The sequence below is a fragment of the Taudactylus pleione genome, unplaced genomic scaffold (genome assembly GCF_031769625.1).
Source record: "Taudactylus pleione unplaced genomic scaffold, aTauple2 ptg000177l, whole genome shotgun sequence".
In the NCBI taxonomy this organism is placed as follows: domain Eukaryota; kingdom Metazoa; phylum Chordata; class Amphibia; order Anura; family Myobatrachidae; genus Taudactylus; species Taudactylus pleione.
The window spans coordinates 3,338,818-3,353,967 of NW_028284579.1; the positions used below are offsets into that span (position 1 = coordinate 3,338,818).

General features: G+C 40.4%; 1 protein-coding gene across 1 annotated transcript in view; it reads right to left on the reverse strand.

Annotated features, from left to right (window-relative positions):
* CEMIP2 (cell migration inducing hyaluronidase 2) overlaps positions 1-15,150 on the reverse strand; it is a 120,789-nt gene that overhangs the window by 72,569 nt on the left and 33,070 nt on the right. Inside the window, exon 3 of the mRNA XM_088475712.1 lies at positions 5,405-5,545. Coding sequence (XP_088331838.1) covers positions 5,405-5,545 — 141 coding nt within the window. The remainder of the gene's footprint in view (positions 1-5,404; positions 5,546-15,150) is intronic.

Here is a 15,150-nt window from a genome sequence, read left to right on the forward strand (position 1 = left end):
GTACCCTCCATGCCCCCCAGCACTGTTGCATCAACTGTCTGCACTCACTCCTCCCTACCCCCAGCCGTACCTGTACTTACTCCCCTATAGCTGCAGCTCTACCCCAATATCTCCCTGCCTTTACCCTCAGCTCTACCCCAACCCCCTCTACCCCAACTGCTATATACCCCCCAGCACAATCCCAACTGGTGCATGCCCTCAGTGCCTGCCCTCAACCCCCATATTATGTAATGGGACCCAGAAAAAGTGTTATAGGACCCCAAATTTTTTAAGTGAGAGGTCCCTGGGACCCACAATTTTTTCCGCTAACCGCGATCACTGTATATATATATATATATATATATATATATATATATATATATATATATATATATATACATACACAAATACAAGAGTGAGCCCGGCACTCAGGACAATAAGAAAAACAGTATGGGTGCCCTCCTAAAAAAATATAGCACAAGATCCTTCTGGCATGGGTGTATACCCAGCACACAATAAAGGAAGGCGGCACTCCAATAGAACATGTAATTCAATGTGTATTAATAATCAAAACGACACATGGATGTTAATATGCCGTTTTGATTATTAATACACATTGAATTACATGTTCTCTTGGAGTGCCGCCTTCCTTTATTGTGTGCTGGGTATACACCCATGCCAGAAGGATCTTGTGCTATATATATATATATATATATATATATATATATATATATTATATATATATCCAAACTCCGGCACTCACGAGTTCAGCAAACACAATATAGTCCGGGTGCCATCCACAGTATGTATCTGCATACAAACCGATAATATATCCCATCTGGCGGCACTCCGTGGTAGAAGAAAAAAAAAAATTTGAAAGATTACTTAGTCCATAACGATATTTTGTTAATGGGAAAACCCCGTAAAGAGACATTTTTAGGAAATCCTAAAGTAGGTTGTTTCCGTTGTTCTAATTGTACAACATGTCTTACATGCTGACAGTGTGATCTCAGGCTGGATGTGGCTGTGAATTAGCCTGATTACCCTTGTGGAATTGAAACTAAGCGCATATATATGATGGCAAGTGAGATGTCTGGAGATATCCCCCAGAGAATTATTCTGGAAAAGGGAGCAGTTTATAGCCACTCTGATTCTGAGGCTGAAGCCATTGTATTTACAGAGGAATTTAGTGAGCATACTGCTGCCCCATCGATACAGGATATTTATAATGATTTATTACGCCTAAAGAAAAGGTAAGTTGACTTCTTTTATCAAATGACTTTATCAAATTATTTTAAAGAAAAGAAAATTCCCCGTGGTTTCCGTATAAAAAATGTGCCTACGATAGGCCGTAACAGTGTTGACTTTTGCAAAAAATGGACATCAATACTTAACAAATGTTCATTCGATTTGTTGCTACTTGTCATTGAGGAGTCTAAAAAGGAGATTGATATAGTTAAAGAAAAAATTAAGAACTTTGAGGCGGTTCATTTACCTCAGTTAACTAGTAATAAACAACAAGACTGGTTGGCAAAATTGACATCACAAATGGATAAGAAAAAGAAAGTCGATTTGGACTATGAACATCAGCGCGTTTATAATTGGCTGACAGGAGCTTATCCTAAATCTGACAGACGCCCGCTATTTAGACGTACTATTGTTAGACCAGGTGTTGATGCTTCAGAGGATACGGCCACTACGGAGAGTGACACTGAGAATATCAGTAGGTCACAATCCAGTGAGAGAGGCCAACCTACCAGTGCTAGGCGCACTCGAGCACGTTTTTTAGATTTGGGTCCCATCGTACCCGCCGAGGATGGCAGAATCAAAGGGAGAGGAAGGCCACCAAGTGGCCGCAAGATCTAGTATACAATCTTTCAGATAGGATCCTTACGGATTGTGAAATATCTGTTTTGAGCAGAGGCTTATCATTTGTTCCGACGGTCCCCTTTGATAAAGTTCAATGGAAAAAAGAGGCGTATATGCTAAATAGAAGTATTAGAATTAAGGAGCATTTTATGGACAGTCCTCAAGTTGAATCTGAAGTACCTTCACAATTGCTTAAATTACAAGAACGTTCCATGTTTGATCCAGTTAGTAGTAATTCATCGATTAGGACACTTTCGCGACTATTGGATAAAGCCGTATGTGACACTGCTTCTGCCTATAAGCCGAAATATTGGAATTTGAATAAAAATGAGAGATTGGCATTAAATAATTATCTAAATATGATGATGTGGTGTTTAGACAGGCTGATAAGGGTGGGGCCTTGGTGGTGCTTAATTTGAGCGACTACAGGGAAGAAGCTTACAGTTGAGTGATTGTAACATCTATAGAAAATTATCTTGTGATCCCACTGCTCTTTTTAAAAAATAATTAGATGGGGTGTTGGCTTCTGCTTGTACATGTGGTTGGATCTCTCCAGCAATTAGGAAGGCTTTGGATGTTGAGTTTCCTATTAGACCTTTGATGTATCTTATCCCTAAGATACACAAGGATCCTGTGAAACCCCCGGGGCGACCTATTATAGCTGCCCGGGGTTCGCTGTATCAGACTATTTCGACATACCTTGATGTATTGATCCAACCATGTGTTCAGGCAAGACCCACCTATCTTAAGGATACTAACAGTTTGTTGAGATCTTTGGCCGATCTAACAGATTTGCCTGTAGATTGTTTGCTGTGTTCAGTAGACGTATGTAGTTTATATACGTGTATACCACATGCGTATGGAATTCGGGCTACAAGAGCTTTAATCACTGATAATCCCCATTACAAAGGTCCTCCGATAGAATTGTTTTGTGAATTATTGGAATTAATTTTGACCAGAAATTATTTTTCATTCGATGGGTCATTTTTTCTACAGCTGTCAGGGTGTGCGATGGGGTCCAATGTGGCCCCATCGTACACCAATGCATTCATGTTCGGGGTGGAACAAAATTTTTTTTTTTTTCTGATTCCAATATAGCGAATAAAATTCTAGCATTCCATCGGTATATCGATGATCTATTTATTGTATGGGGAGGTTCAGCACAAGAGTTTATTGATGTGATTGAGGGATATAATCAGCGTTTAAATCCCGTTAAGTTCACTTATACTATTGACACTACTTGTGTTAATTTTTTGGATGTATCTATTTCTAAGGTCAATGGCAGATTAGTTCCAGCATTATATTCGAAATCAATGGATAGGAATAATATTCTGCTGGCAAGCAGTGATCATCCTGTCCCATTAAAGAATGCTTTGCCATTCTCTCAATTTTTGCGTGCTCTCAGAATATCTAGAAATAGAGATGAGGGGATTGAACAACTGAATAGGATGTTTGATAAATTCACTGCTAGAGGATATGATAAAAAAGATCTTGATAAAGCACAATTAAAAGCCTTAGCTATACCTGATGAGAAACTTTTGACCTTTAAAAGAGAACAAATGATAAAGCCAAGGATAGACACATTTGGGTTAATAAGCATAATCAGTTGAGTAGTTATATCAACCAACAGGCTAAATTGTTGTGGCCGATTGTAACCACCGATAAAGGTCTAAAACCTTTGCAGAACTCTAAGTTGATGTCTTGTTATAAGAGAGGGAAAAATTTGAAAGATTACTTAGTCCATAACGATATTTCGTTAATGGGAAAACCCCGTAAATAGACATTTTTAGGAAATCCTAAAGTAGGTTGTTTCCGTTGTTCTAATTGTACAACATGTCGCTCCTTACAAACTGGATCGGTGTTCTTTCATCCGTATTCTGGATTTAAGTATAATATCAATCATTTCGTGACTTGTACCACAAAATTTATTGTATATGCTATTACTTGCCCGTGTTCAAAAATCTATATAGGCAAGACTGAATGTACACTGAGGGAGCGGATGGCTCAGCATCGGTCGGCCATTAGGACTGCCTTAATTTCAGGTTCCAGCGAACAGCCGGTGGCTAGACACTTTGTGAACTATAAACATAATCTAGCATCTTTGCGCTATAGAATTATTGACCACATACCACCACTGGTTAGGGGAGGTAATCGCCAACGTAAACTGTTACAGTGCGAATCTCAGTGGATCATTAGACTTGATTCTTTAGCCCCTAGAGGATTGAACGAATCATTGGGGTTACAGTGTTTCACATAATCGCTGTGGTATTTGTTTATATTTTGATGAAATGATACAGTTTACTAGGGTTCTAGATTATATATAACTTTATATTAGGAGTTGTATTTATCTCCTGTGAGGGGTTAATGTGTTAGAGCCTAGTTCATAGATGTGGTAATGTAGCTTAAGTTATGCATATGGGATTGAGAACTGTATTATATATGAATTTTCAATTTGGGTATTGCTAGGGTTAAATTCATGTAGTTGCTATGGTTACTTAAATGATTATGCCATTATAAATGTTGCGCTGTATATACTTGACCATAGTTGTTGCTATGCACTGTGTATTAATAGTATATTGATTACCACATACTATTAGTAGGAATATATATGTTGTTTTACTTATTGTAGACACTTTTTGCATGTAATGTTTGTAAGTCTGTCATGTCGAGTATTTTGTATATTGCGGTTGCTATGGTTACCGCTAAGTGAAGGGGGAGACGTCACTTCCGGTCTCTGTGACTTCCGGTCGGGGAGGAGGTCGTTGGCGTCCCATGTGGGGGAAGTGTTTTCTATGTCCATGTGCTATTTAATGTTGGTAAGTGCTGTATCTGTTGTATGTATATTAAGCTTGATAAAAGCGCAATAAAGAGCTGAAAAGTTGCTTATACCTGTGAAGCACGGCTGATGTGATTTTTTTCTTCTGCCACGGAGTGCCGCCAGATGGGATATAACTGGTCACAATAAATACACCAAGCTCTTCCAAAAGAACAGAGATGCATTCCCTTATTTCTTGGCAGATAACCTGTTCAGTCAAGAATATTTGCCAGCCTGTACTTCTCTGTAAATCAGGTGCCAAACAAAGTGTACCTATCCTCCTCCAGAGAATTTTCTGTGTAAAGTTAAAATTCTTCCACATGAATTGTGTGAACATTCATTTAGAAAATTTTATAATGCTAGTCGATAAAGAAAAACGCGTATTCAGTGTGTTGGCAACAAGATTATTTATAGAGTTACTTAGAGAGCCAGCTCTACCTTCCCATAATATGGCTCTTCAGTATGTGGTGTCAAAAATAATAGGTGGTTTATAGAACGGCACAAAAGTATGAACCAAATCCTATTGTGACACATACTGTATATGCATAAAAAGTATAGAAGAGAATAATGTTTCTAATGACTAGCAATATACAGCTTACAATGACAATGGTAAAATAAAGTTGTGTAAAAGGGAAAGTATCTGATACAATCTAGTTGCAGAAATATGTGATCTGATAATAATAATAATGTACAAAACCACATAACGTGACAGATAAGGCATTTGTCCCAAGATGCACACACCTCCATCCTGTATGGTTATAGAATGCACTGTGGCATCTGATTGCAAACGGAAAAGGTCTCCTTTCTTTATGAGGACTCTCTTTGCGGTATCAAAACCAGGATTCCAGTTACTAAGGAAGTAGTTCTGATCTGGACAGTTTTCTGTAGTAAAGAGAAGAATATATACAATGTATTTTGCCACTGTGAGGTGCATACCAAGTTTCTTATATATTTATTAACCAAGTTAGCCAGGCTACCTCCACATTCAAAATAAAGGTAGCTGTATTAGAAGCACTTCAACACATATTAAATTACATTTTACACATGCTATCCCGCCTGCCGATATCCTGACACTGACAGCCCGAGAGGGGACTAAAGATTGGCATTGAAATAAGAGACACCCGGCATACCAAACGAAGGTAAGCCAGGTTTCTTAGTGTCTAGCCGCGGGGGGGGGGGGCTGGGGGGAGGGTTAGGTTTAGGGACCCCCCCAGAGTGTTAGGCAACCGCCGGGAGGGTTATGGTAGGTAAAGGGGTAGGTTAATGCTAGGCACCCCCCCGGGAGTGTTAGGCTTAGGGTGCGGGGAGTGGAAGTTTAAGGTTTAGGCACTAATGGGGGGGGAGGTTAGGTACTAGGGGGGAGGTTAGGGTTAGGCACCAGTAAGGGAGGGTTAGGGGGGGGGAGAGGGGAGGGTCAGGTTACTTACCAGGCCCAGTCGGGAATTAGGTCCGTTGGGGTTCCGCTGTCAGTATTTGGGCATTAAATACTGATTCCTTACACGCACAGAGTAAAAAAAGAGCTTGTTACCCTTCCACAGAAGACTAGGGTCCAAATGTAATAGGGTAACAGTTTAGCAGTAAACGCTCACACTTTTTAAACTCGGCCAATATAATAGAGTCTGAGAACAGGCAAACTCACATGTTTTGAGACTCAAAAAACTCTCATCAATTAAACAGTCATCCAGATGTTTTCCAATTCTGAAGATAAAACTCGACCAATGTGAGTTTACTGCTAAACGCTCACATTTTCTAGACTCTCACCCTATTATAGTATACCGTTTTGACCATTATATCTGTATCTATAGCACTGCACAAGAAAACAACTAGCACATTTCTTTATACATTTACGTGATTTTAACCAAGCACCTTTTTGTTATCATTAACCATATTCTGTTTGTATGTAAGTACTGTGTATTTAAGTGGTTCAGTGGAATGCTCATATACTGAAATAGATCAATGGAATGCTCACAGCAGCACAGAGTAATTGAGAAGACAAGAGTTCTTGTGGGAAGCAGTTATCTGTGTGATAGAATGAACAGGGAGAGCTCCAAGGGACAGGGTCATGATGAACAAGGGAAAAAGAGAAGAGGGAAGGCTTCAGAGAGTTACACAGCAAAACAAGCATGGTATCCCTGCACAACATAGTGATGTGAGGCTCCTATTAAACATCTGCAGCAAACTTGTGGTGTCAATAGCACCTCAACATGAAACAAAATTCATACTTGTTAAGGGAAAGATCTTTGTAAAATTAATATTCATTAAAAGCATGTAAAATATTTTATTGCATATTGTTTAACCTAATGCTTTATCAGCTAAAATATCTATGAAACAGAGCACAACATGGTAATGCTGTCATGTATAATGCTAGGACACTTCCCTGTCTTTACCAAATGTCGGCTTGTGGTCATATGCAGAACAGAGGGACTGGGCATGACAAGAGGTGTAAAGTTTAACTATATTTAAACTCAATATACATATAGATAAAAATAGATACACGCATACACATCTCCCAGAATAGCCAGTTATAGAAAAAATGATGCAGATCTTCATTTTATGAGGAATTATGCCTTGCTATGCTGTGAACTAATAACTTCACCAGCAAAGAAACACTTTTTTTTAAGCTTGAGCGCTAATGTATCCCCTAATCAGACACCACTGGTGTGTTTTTGGGGGGCACATGACATGTCTCCTGGGAAATGAATCACAGGATTATAATATATATATATATATATATATATATATATATATATATACACACACACACACATACATACATACACATATATGTATACACATATACATACACACACAGCTACCAGGAAGTGACCTCATTTCCGGGTGGTGTGGTCCACGTGCTGGAGCGCACGCCTGGATGAGCGCGAGCTAGTGTGATTGAGGGTGCTATTTATGGTGCCCCGCTGGTAAAGGCAAGTCAGCCCCTTGAGTTGTGGCTGTATGACACATATTTGATTGCTAGTCATTATGCTGCTGGCTTGAAAAAGGTCCGGATGTGACTGAAACGTTGCTATGATTCTGGCATATTTCTGAATAAAGTATTCATCATTGGCTAGATCTTTCTGGTGATTTCCTCCATTCTGGAACTAATATATATATATATATATATATACAGTACCAGTCAAAAGTTTGGACACACCTTCTCATTCAATGGTTTTTGTTTATTTAAATTATTTTCAACATAGTAGATTAATACTGAAGACATCAAAACTAGGAAAGAACATTGTAAACAAAAAAAAGTGTTAAACCAATCAAAAGGTTTTATATTTTAGATTCCTCAAAGTAGCTTCCTTTTGTTTGGATGACAGCTTTGCACACTCTTGGCATTCTCTCAATCAACTTCATGAGGTAGTCTCCTGGAATGGTTTTGAATTAACAGGTGTGCCTTGTCAAGAGTCAATCTGTGGAAATACTTGCCTTCTTAATATGTTTGAGATCATCAGTTGTGTTGTGCAGAGGTAGGGTTAGTACTTAGTACACAGTGGACACCACTATTTGACTAAGGATCACCATAAGGATCATTTGACCATCTACTACGGTAGCTCATTATTATCCCCTGCGGCTGAGTTCCAGACGGAACATGGAGCATTAATACAGCTCTTATTTAGCAGCCGCACACCTGCTGACACCCGGCTTGTCTTTTCTCCTGACTCTCCTACACACGGAGCTCCGACCGCTGACCGCAGCGATCATCAGCAGCCGCAGACCAGCTGATACCCGGCTTGTCATTCCTTTTGGCTCTCCTCTATACGGAGCTCCGATCGCTGACCGCAATGATTATCAGCTGCCGCGGCTATTGAGAGGAGACACTGACCAGTCGGAGGGCTCCCATCAGGCGGCTCCACTACTAATGGTCATCCCGGACTGTTTCATTCCCGATGCTTTATCATCTCCATCACACCATTAGGAGATTATCCCCCTGTGCGGTGACAATAAACATCAGAGTGGCATTCCGGAAACACTGCCCTCTGTTCTCATTTGGAGTAAAAATCGGGAGCCATAAAATAGGTCAGCTTGTATTGTGCACAATACCAACGTTCAAACTAACTTACATAGTGTAATATATACAATTGATCAAGCTATTCATTAGTTTTCCATTCTCATCATCTGGGCACATTTATATACCGCTAAGATTAGATTGAGGTATAAGGACATATGTTCCACAGATATATATTCAGATTTATAATCTGACCACTAAACTTCATACAGTATATTTATTTTATATGTATTTTTATGTTTAATTTTATTTTCATAGTATTGCTGATTACATACCATCTATACAGATATTGTACTAATATTGTGGAAATATATATGGTCCAAGTTTGTACATTTTTGACATTTATGCTATACCTATTTTAATTCAATATTTTTACATATTAAATATATTAATTTCATTCCATTGCGCTTTCTTCCATTTTTAAAATGTAACAATACAGCTGTGTAAAAATGAAGTGTAGATATGAGTTTTAGTGCAGTCTCTGTAAATCATTGAAACATGCATGTAGTAAAGGCAGATAAAATGCAATGTCATCATGTTTACTATAGTAACATGATAACACTAGGTACTAATAAACAGCTTATTATTGAAACAATTCTTTCCAGCTCCATAACTGTGCTCCTGACTTGTGAGCACACAGGAAGCAGAGGAACTGTGTGAGGGAAGCTAATCGGGATGACAGCTCAACATATCATGCGGCCGATCTCTGGAGCCCTAACAGGTCATTCGGGGGCCAATGCAGAGATTAGTTTTTCTCCCATTTGGTTCTGGAGCGTGCGAGGTGCTAAAAAGTTGCAAATGCACACAAGTGCAGACTATGCAGAGTTGTGTGGAGTGTAAACATGCCTGTTTTAAAGATATATATTTTGTGCGAAGCATAGGCTTGATGCCAGTGCGCTTAACTCTGCGTATGGCTGAAATTAATTCCAAGCCCGTAGTGAGGAAAGCAATTTCATTTGACTTACCTTCAACACTGTGTCACCCCCTCTGTGTCCACCAATATATTATGCTGTTAGAAGAGGGAAAATGTGCTGCATTTTCCCATACAACAATGTATATAGCAATATATATATTAAAAAAAAAAAAAAAAAAAAGGTGACAAGGTTCTTTTAATAAAAATCACTTGCAATTAATGGTTTCCTGTGGGGAAGTGAGAGGCAATAATCATTAGAGAAGATATCCTCTGCAGAATAATCATAATATCCTTCAACCAGAATGTGTGTTTACAAAGAATGTTATCTAGAATTCCATAGGCTAATTTAGAACAAGAATGTATTTCACAAGGCTGGAAGAATCACATCCAGCAGTACGGTAAAACAGTGGATTGTTTCTTAGCTACAGACAACTTGCATAAGATCTGTGGACCTTCCAGGTCCTGGCACCGTAATGCTAACCACCACTCCCAGCCTATCGCCTGACCAGCTTTTCCGGCGTAAAGAGCACTGTGCTCTGCTTCCAGCAAAGCCTTAAGCCCAGCTCACAGGTGGTGCTGATTGCTTGGTTGTGAACCCCAGCACACTGCAAAACCTGGACTGGACCTGACAACCAGCCTACACCCAGGCAATAGAGTGGTGAGTATTGCCTCTGCCGTGTGGAACTGTGGCCTCCCTGCCATAGTATTCAGTGGCATTGCTATATGGGTGCGGGCCGACCCGGGTGTCACCCTCAGCCATCATGCCATGTGACATTCTCCTGCAGCACTCAACTCCTGTCACAAAGAAGGAGCAGACAGTGCAGGCACTACAGCCGTGGCCAAAAGTTTTGAGAAAGACACAAGTATTGATTTTCATAAAGTTTGCTGCTTCAGTGTTTAGACCTTTTTGTCAGATGTTACTATGGTATACTGAAGTAAAATTACAAGCATTTCGTAAGTGTCAAAGGCTTTTATTGACAATTACATTAAGTTTATGCAAAGAGTCGATATTTGCAGTATTGACCCTTCTTTTTCAAGGCCTCTGCAATTCGCCTTGGCATGCTTTCAATCAACTTCTGGGCCACATACTGACTGATAGCCGCCCATTCTTGCCCAATCAATGCTTGGAGTTTGACAAACAAACAAAAACCCACTAATTCTGTCAATCAGCCTCTTGAGGATTGACCACAAGTTCTCAATGGGATTAAGGTCTGGGGAGTTTCCTGGCCATGGACTCAAAATTGGGGAGCATATGAAGTACGCACCGGGTGTCACCAGACCCGGTGACGTCTCTGTATGTATTGATTACATACATTTTAAGTGGACAAGCATTGTTATAACCTTTACATTTGTGTAATTTATTACTGATCCAAACAGACAGTGCAACCTCATCTGTATCTTAGTCACCATATGATACAGATAAGTGTTGATCAGATAAGACTAACGGCCTAATGAGACCATGTGTACAGCACTTACATTGGACTTTAAGCAGCGCATAAGTGAAAATGCCAATTTCGAATAAATACTTGCATTTCCACTTTAAGGGCTTATAGTTGCTTGGTTGTGAACCCCAGCACACTGCAAAACCTGGACTGGACCTCACAACCAGCCGGGGGGGAGGGTTTCCAGCAGAAGACAGGCCTCTCCCGGTGACCTGTGGGCTATCTCTACCAACCGTTGCTTCAACCCCCCAGGCACTCTACCTGGATCACTGAGCTGTCGGATCTTCCTTAAGTCCGGCAGCACCCAAGCCCTATAAATGACTGTTTGGCTTAGGGCCGTGCAGATGACTCTGGGCAGACAGTGGCAAGCTTCCCGACCTTGCTAATCCTAAGGAAGGCCTGCTCATTAAGATATCCACCCGCCATGGTAGTAGATGTTGGGCCCTGCCTGTTAAACCCTCCCATGCTATTGAACCATCCCAGCAATCTAAGTCCCCTTCCCAGTCCAACGCAGATCCTCCTTTCCTATTGCCCAGTGGTCTACACAGAGGCTACATAGGTACACAGACGCAGGCATATTGCTGTCTCAGTATCTACTTGTGTTCTCTCCCTACCAGATCCCCTCTTCACTATAAGCAGACTTCCCGTGTCCAGCAGGCCTCTCCTTACATTACTAGGTTCCTGCTCCACTGAATTGAACTGGGCCAGGGAGCCTATATAAACTGCAGCCCTTCTCTCCTCTAGCTAGGTCAACTTACTTCTACTGTTGGCAAATTATCCCACAACAATAAAATTTACCTTGTGCCACACTAGATGGACCATAGACATTGGTCACTTTCTGCAGCCATGAAGACAGTGCCTCTCTAAACACCAGGGGCTTTTTCATTACTATAGATCTATTAAACTAGCTGTGCTGGGTTGCAGAATCTCATTGATCTCAACTTCTCAGAAACCCTCATGCCTACAGAAATTGCCTCAAGGCTTTTTAATCAAACATGCAGGTCATCTAATTCCTTACATCTGACCCAGGGGCTATCAAGAGATGGACACTGACGTCGCTTAATGTAGCTTAATTTCTCCTTTAATAAAATATTCACCTTATAGGGGGTGATTTCCTGTGGAAACCCATACCTTCTGCCTGCTTATCTTATCTCTGAGGTCGTTGTCTAGTTCTCTTTCTTTCCTTACAATCTGCATCTCCATTCCCACAATTAAGAAACAGAAACTAAGTTGGACTTTGTTGGGAAAATAGACTGCTTCCCCCCCCCCCTCATCCTTATATGCTCCATTTTCTCGAATTGTCAACTCAAACCAGAACCTGACACCCAGCTGCCTTCCTCTCCTGCTCCATCCTCATCTCCAGACAGGATGTCGTCTGTAAATGGTCAGTCCTCCCCGTCCTCTCCTTCCATTCGACAAGAGTTAATGAGATCCTCTTCCATGTCATGACAAAGCTTGACTTGACGCGAGCCACTATTTGCCATAAGGTGCCCAATCTCATATGGTTCAGCTAACAGAATGAATTGTCACCCTGGAAGAGAACAAAGAGGCCTCCAAGCACCACTTCACCCACTTTAGAGAGATGGTGTCCTCCCTGTGCAGCTTAATTGATGTCCCTATAAAGATCTTTGGCAACATTTTGTGCTTGGCCCCTATCAGTGAAATTCTTCTTGTTAGGGCCCTCACAGACGACATTCACAAACGCAACTTGAAATATCACTTGGACTTCCCGTTCAGCCTGCAAATTCAACATAATGGCAAAATTAACTCTCTACACATACCTTCAGATCTTGATATGTTCTTCTCCTCTCTGGGTATCAAACCTATGGCCCTAATGGATTGGATTGTTCTTCACCACCAGGCAACACTCCCTCTTCCTTCGGTAGAGGGAGAACTGTGGCATCATCTACAGAATCCAAAGCAGAAGTCTGGTCCCAAATTCTTCTGATGCTATATGAACCTTTCTGGGGTGATTGCCTTGGGTGAGACTGCCCCAGGTTTTAAATTACAGTAATAATTTTTATCGCACTGCTGTTTCATATTTGTTTTCTTTGCATTTGTTATGACTTTCTTATTGTAGTTTATGCTGCTTTAATTATCCTGCTTAACTTGTCTTTTATTGCATATGGATTAATGTTGTTACTGTCAACCTGTGCCTCCCACCCCCACTTTAGTTCCCTTGGGTATTGTGATGATTGTTTTATCCAGGTCTCTCAGGTGTTCCACTGATGTCTCTAAGTATCTATATAATTTCTATACATTGTCCTCTTATTTTCATTTTTAATGTTAAGTCCTCTTCTCCCATGTCCACCCTTCAGTTCCTCTTTTCCCTTGCCACATCCCATCCCTACTTTACCAACTTCTACACTGGAGTTTGCCTGTCTTGCTGTTCTCTATGTCAAATGTGGCTTTAAGAATCCAGCATTTATCATTCTATTCTATTATGGCTGGTCTGAAAGACTCCTTATGTATTATCACTATCAATGCTAAAAGAACTGAACAATCAGTAAAAATGCTCAAAGTTGCTGAGATGTATATGGGCAGATACTGCCTTAGTTCCAGAACCCCATTTTAAATATGGTAACTCTCCTTAATTATGCAAACATTACTATCCTCATACCTTTTATAGCAGCAATACTGCTGGGAAGACAATGGGAGTGGCCATTCTTCTGGCTAGGCACTTGCCCATCACTGTGGTGTCCACTCATAGACTGGTAAAGAGGAAATGCCTTTTAGTAAAGTGCAAATTGTATAACCAGCTATTTTCTTTCCGGAATATGTACGAACCTAACCAAGGTCAACCCACATTTATATCTACTACTATTAGTTGGAAGATATTGTGGCGGTGGGAGGTGATTGTAATTTGACTTAAACCCAGGATAGTGATACTTCTAATAGAGCACCTCAGCACCTCATTGTCCCAATAAGGAATTCAGGTAAGTGTGCCATACCCTTCATGATCCGTTGGCCAATACCTGGAGGCTACCACACCTCATTGATCCAGACTTTAAATTTTTACTCCCATCCACACATCCAAATCATCATCTCCACTTACTGCAGGACTTTATGATATGATTTGTCACCTGGTCAGATCACGCCCCTGTGTACCTTACTCTCTTCACTACCACAACCCACACTGAAGCCTTGGATTTAGAGTTTCAATGATCTACTTAGACAAGACTAAAGCTGCATACACACGTAAAGATTTTCTGTCCAACCATCCAACTAGTTGATTGGTTGGAATGAAAATCTGGTAAGGTATGAAAGCAAATGACAATCAGCAATTTGCTCCTAAATGCCGTAAAATGAACAAAACCTGTTGTTTGAACAAATTGTTTATATCAAACATTTAACAAACTTGTCTGAACGACCATTTTCATCTGTTTTCTGGCATTTATGAGCAAATTGCTGATCATCATTTACTCCCATAGTTACCAGATTTTCATTCCAACCAATCAACTAGTTGGATGATTGGACAGAAAATCTTTAGGTGTGTACCCAGCTTTATACTGTAGGTCACAATTAGAATCCTCCTTGGATGAGTACAGATTATATAACATTACATTAAATTTAATCAGATTATATAAACTCCCCTGAACAACATTTTCTACTTCAGGAAGTGGAACAAGCAATATTGTCATCTCCAACCAGAAAGAGCCTTGGCCCTGGTGACTTTTCCATTACTTATTATAAAGCTTTTAACTCTACCTCTGCCAACACCAACTTCTGTAAACAAACTCTGGAAGCCCATATAACGGTCCTCCTAAAGGAACTAAAAGACCCTCTTTTTTGCCCAATCTAGCCTGGATTACAACTCCCTCACATCACTAGTTATTGCCATTCTTTATTATTAAATAGGGTTTCGGAGTGGACAAATGCTAAAGTTACCAAACCTTGGGCTTCATTAGAAGAATGTATTTCTTCTCCAATAGAGACTACACCTTGGTTACCAAAGTTATCAAATGTTCGCCACCCTACCATTACCCCTACATTGAGCTGTTGGAAGAAACGGACCACTCTATATATCCTCCCCTACCTCCCTTTAAAAGGAATTCTCTAAATATTTTCAAGTCCGTCACTTCTGGTCCTCATTTAGCTGAACAAACCTTCACAGGGCACT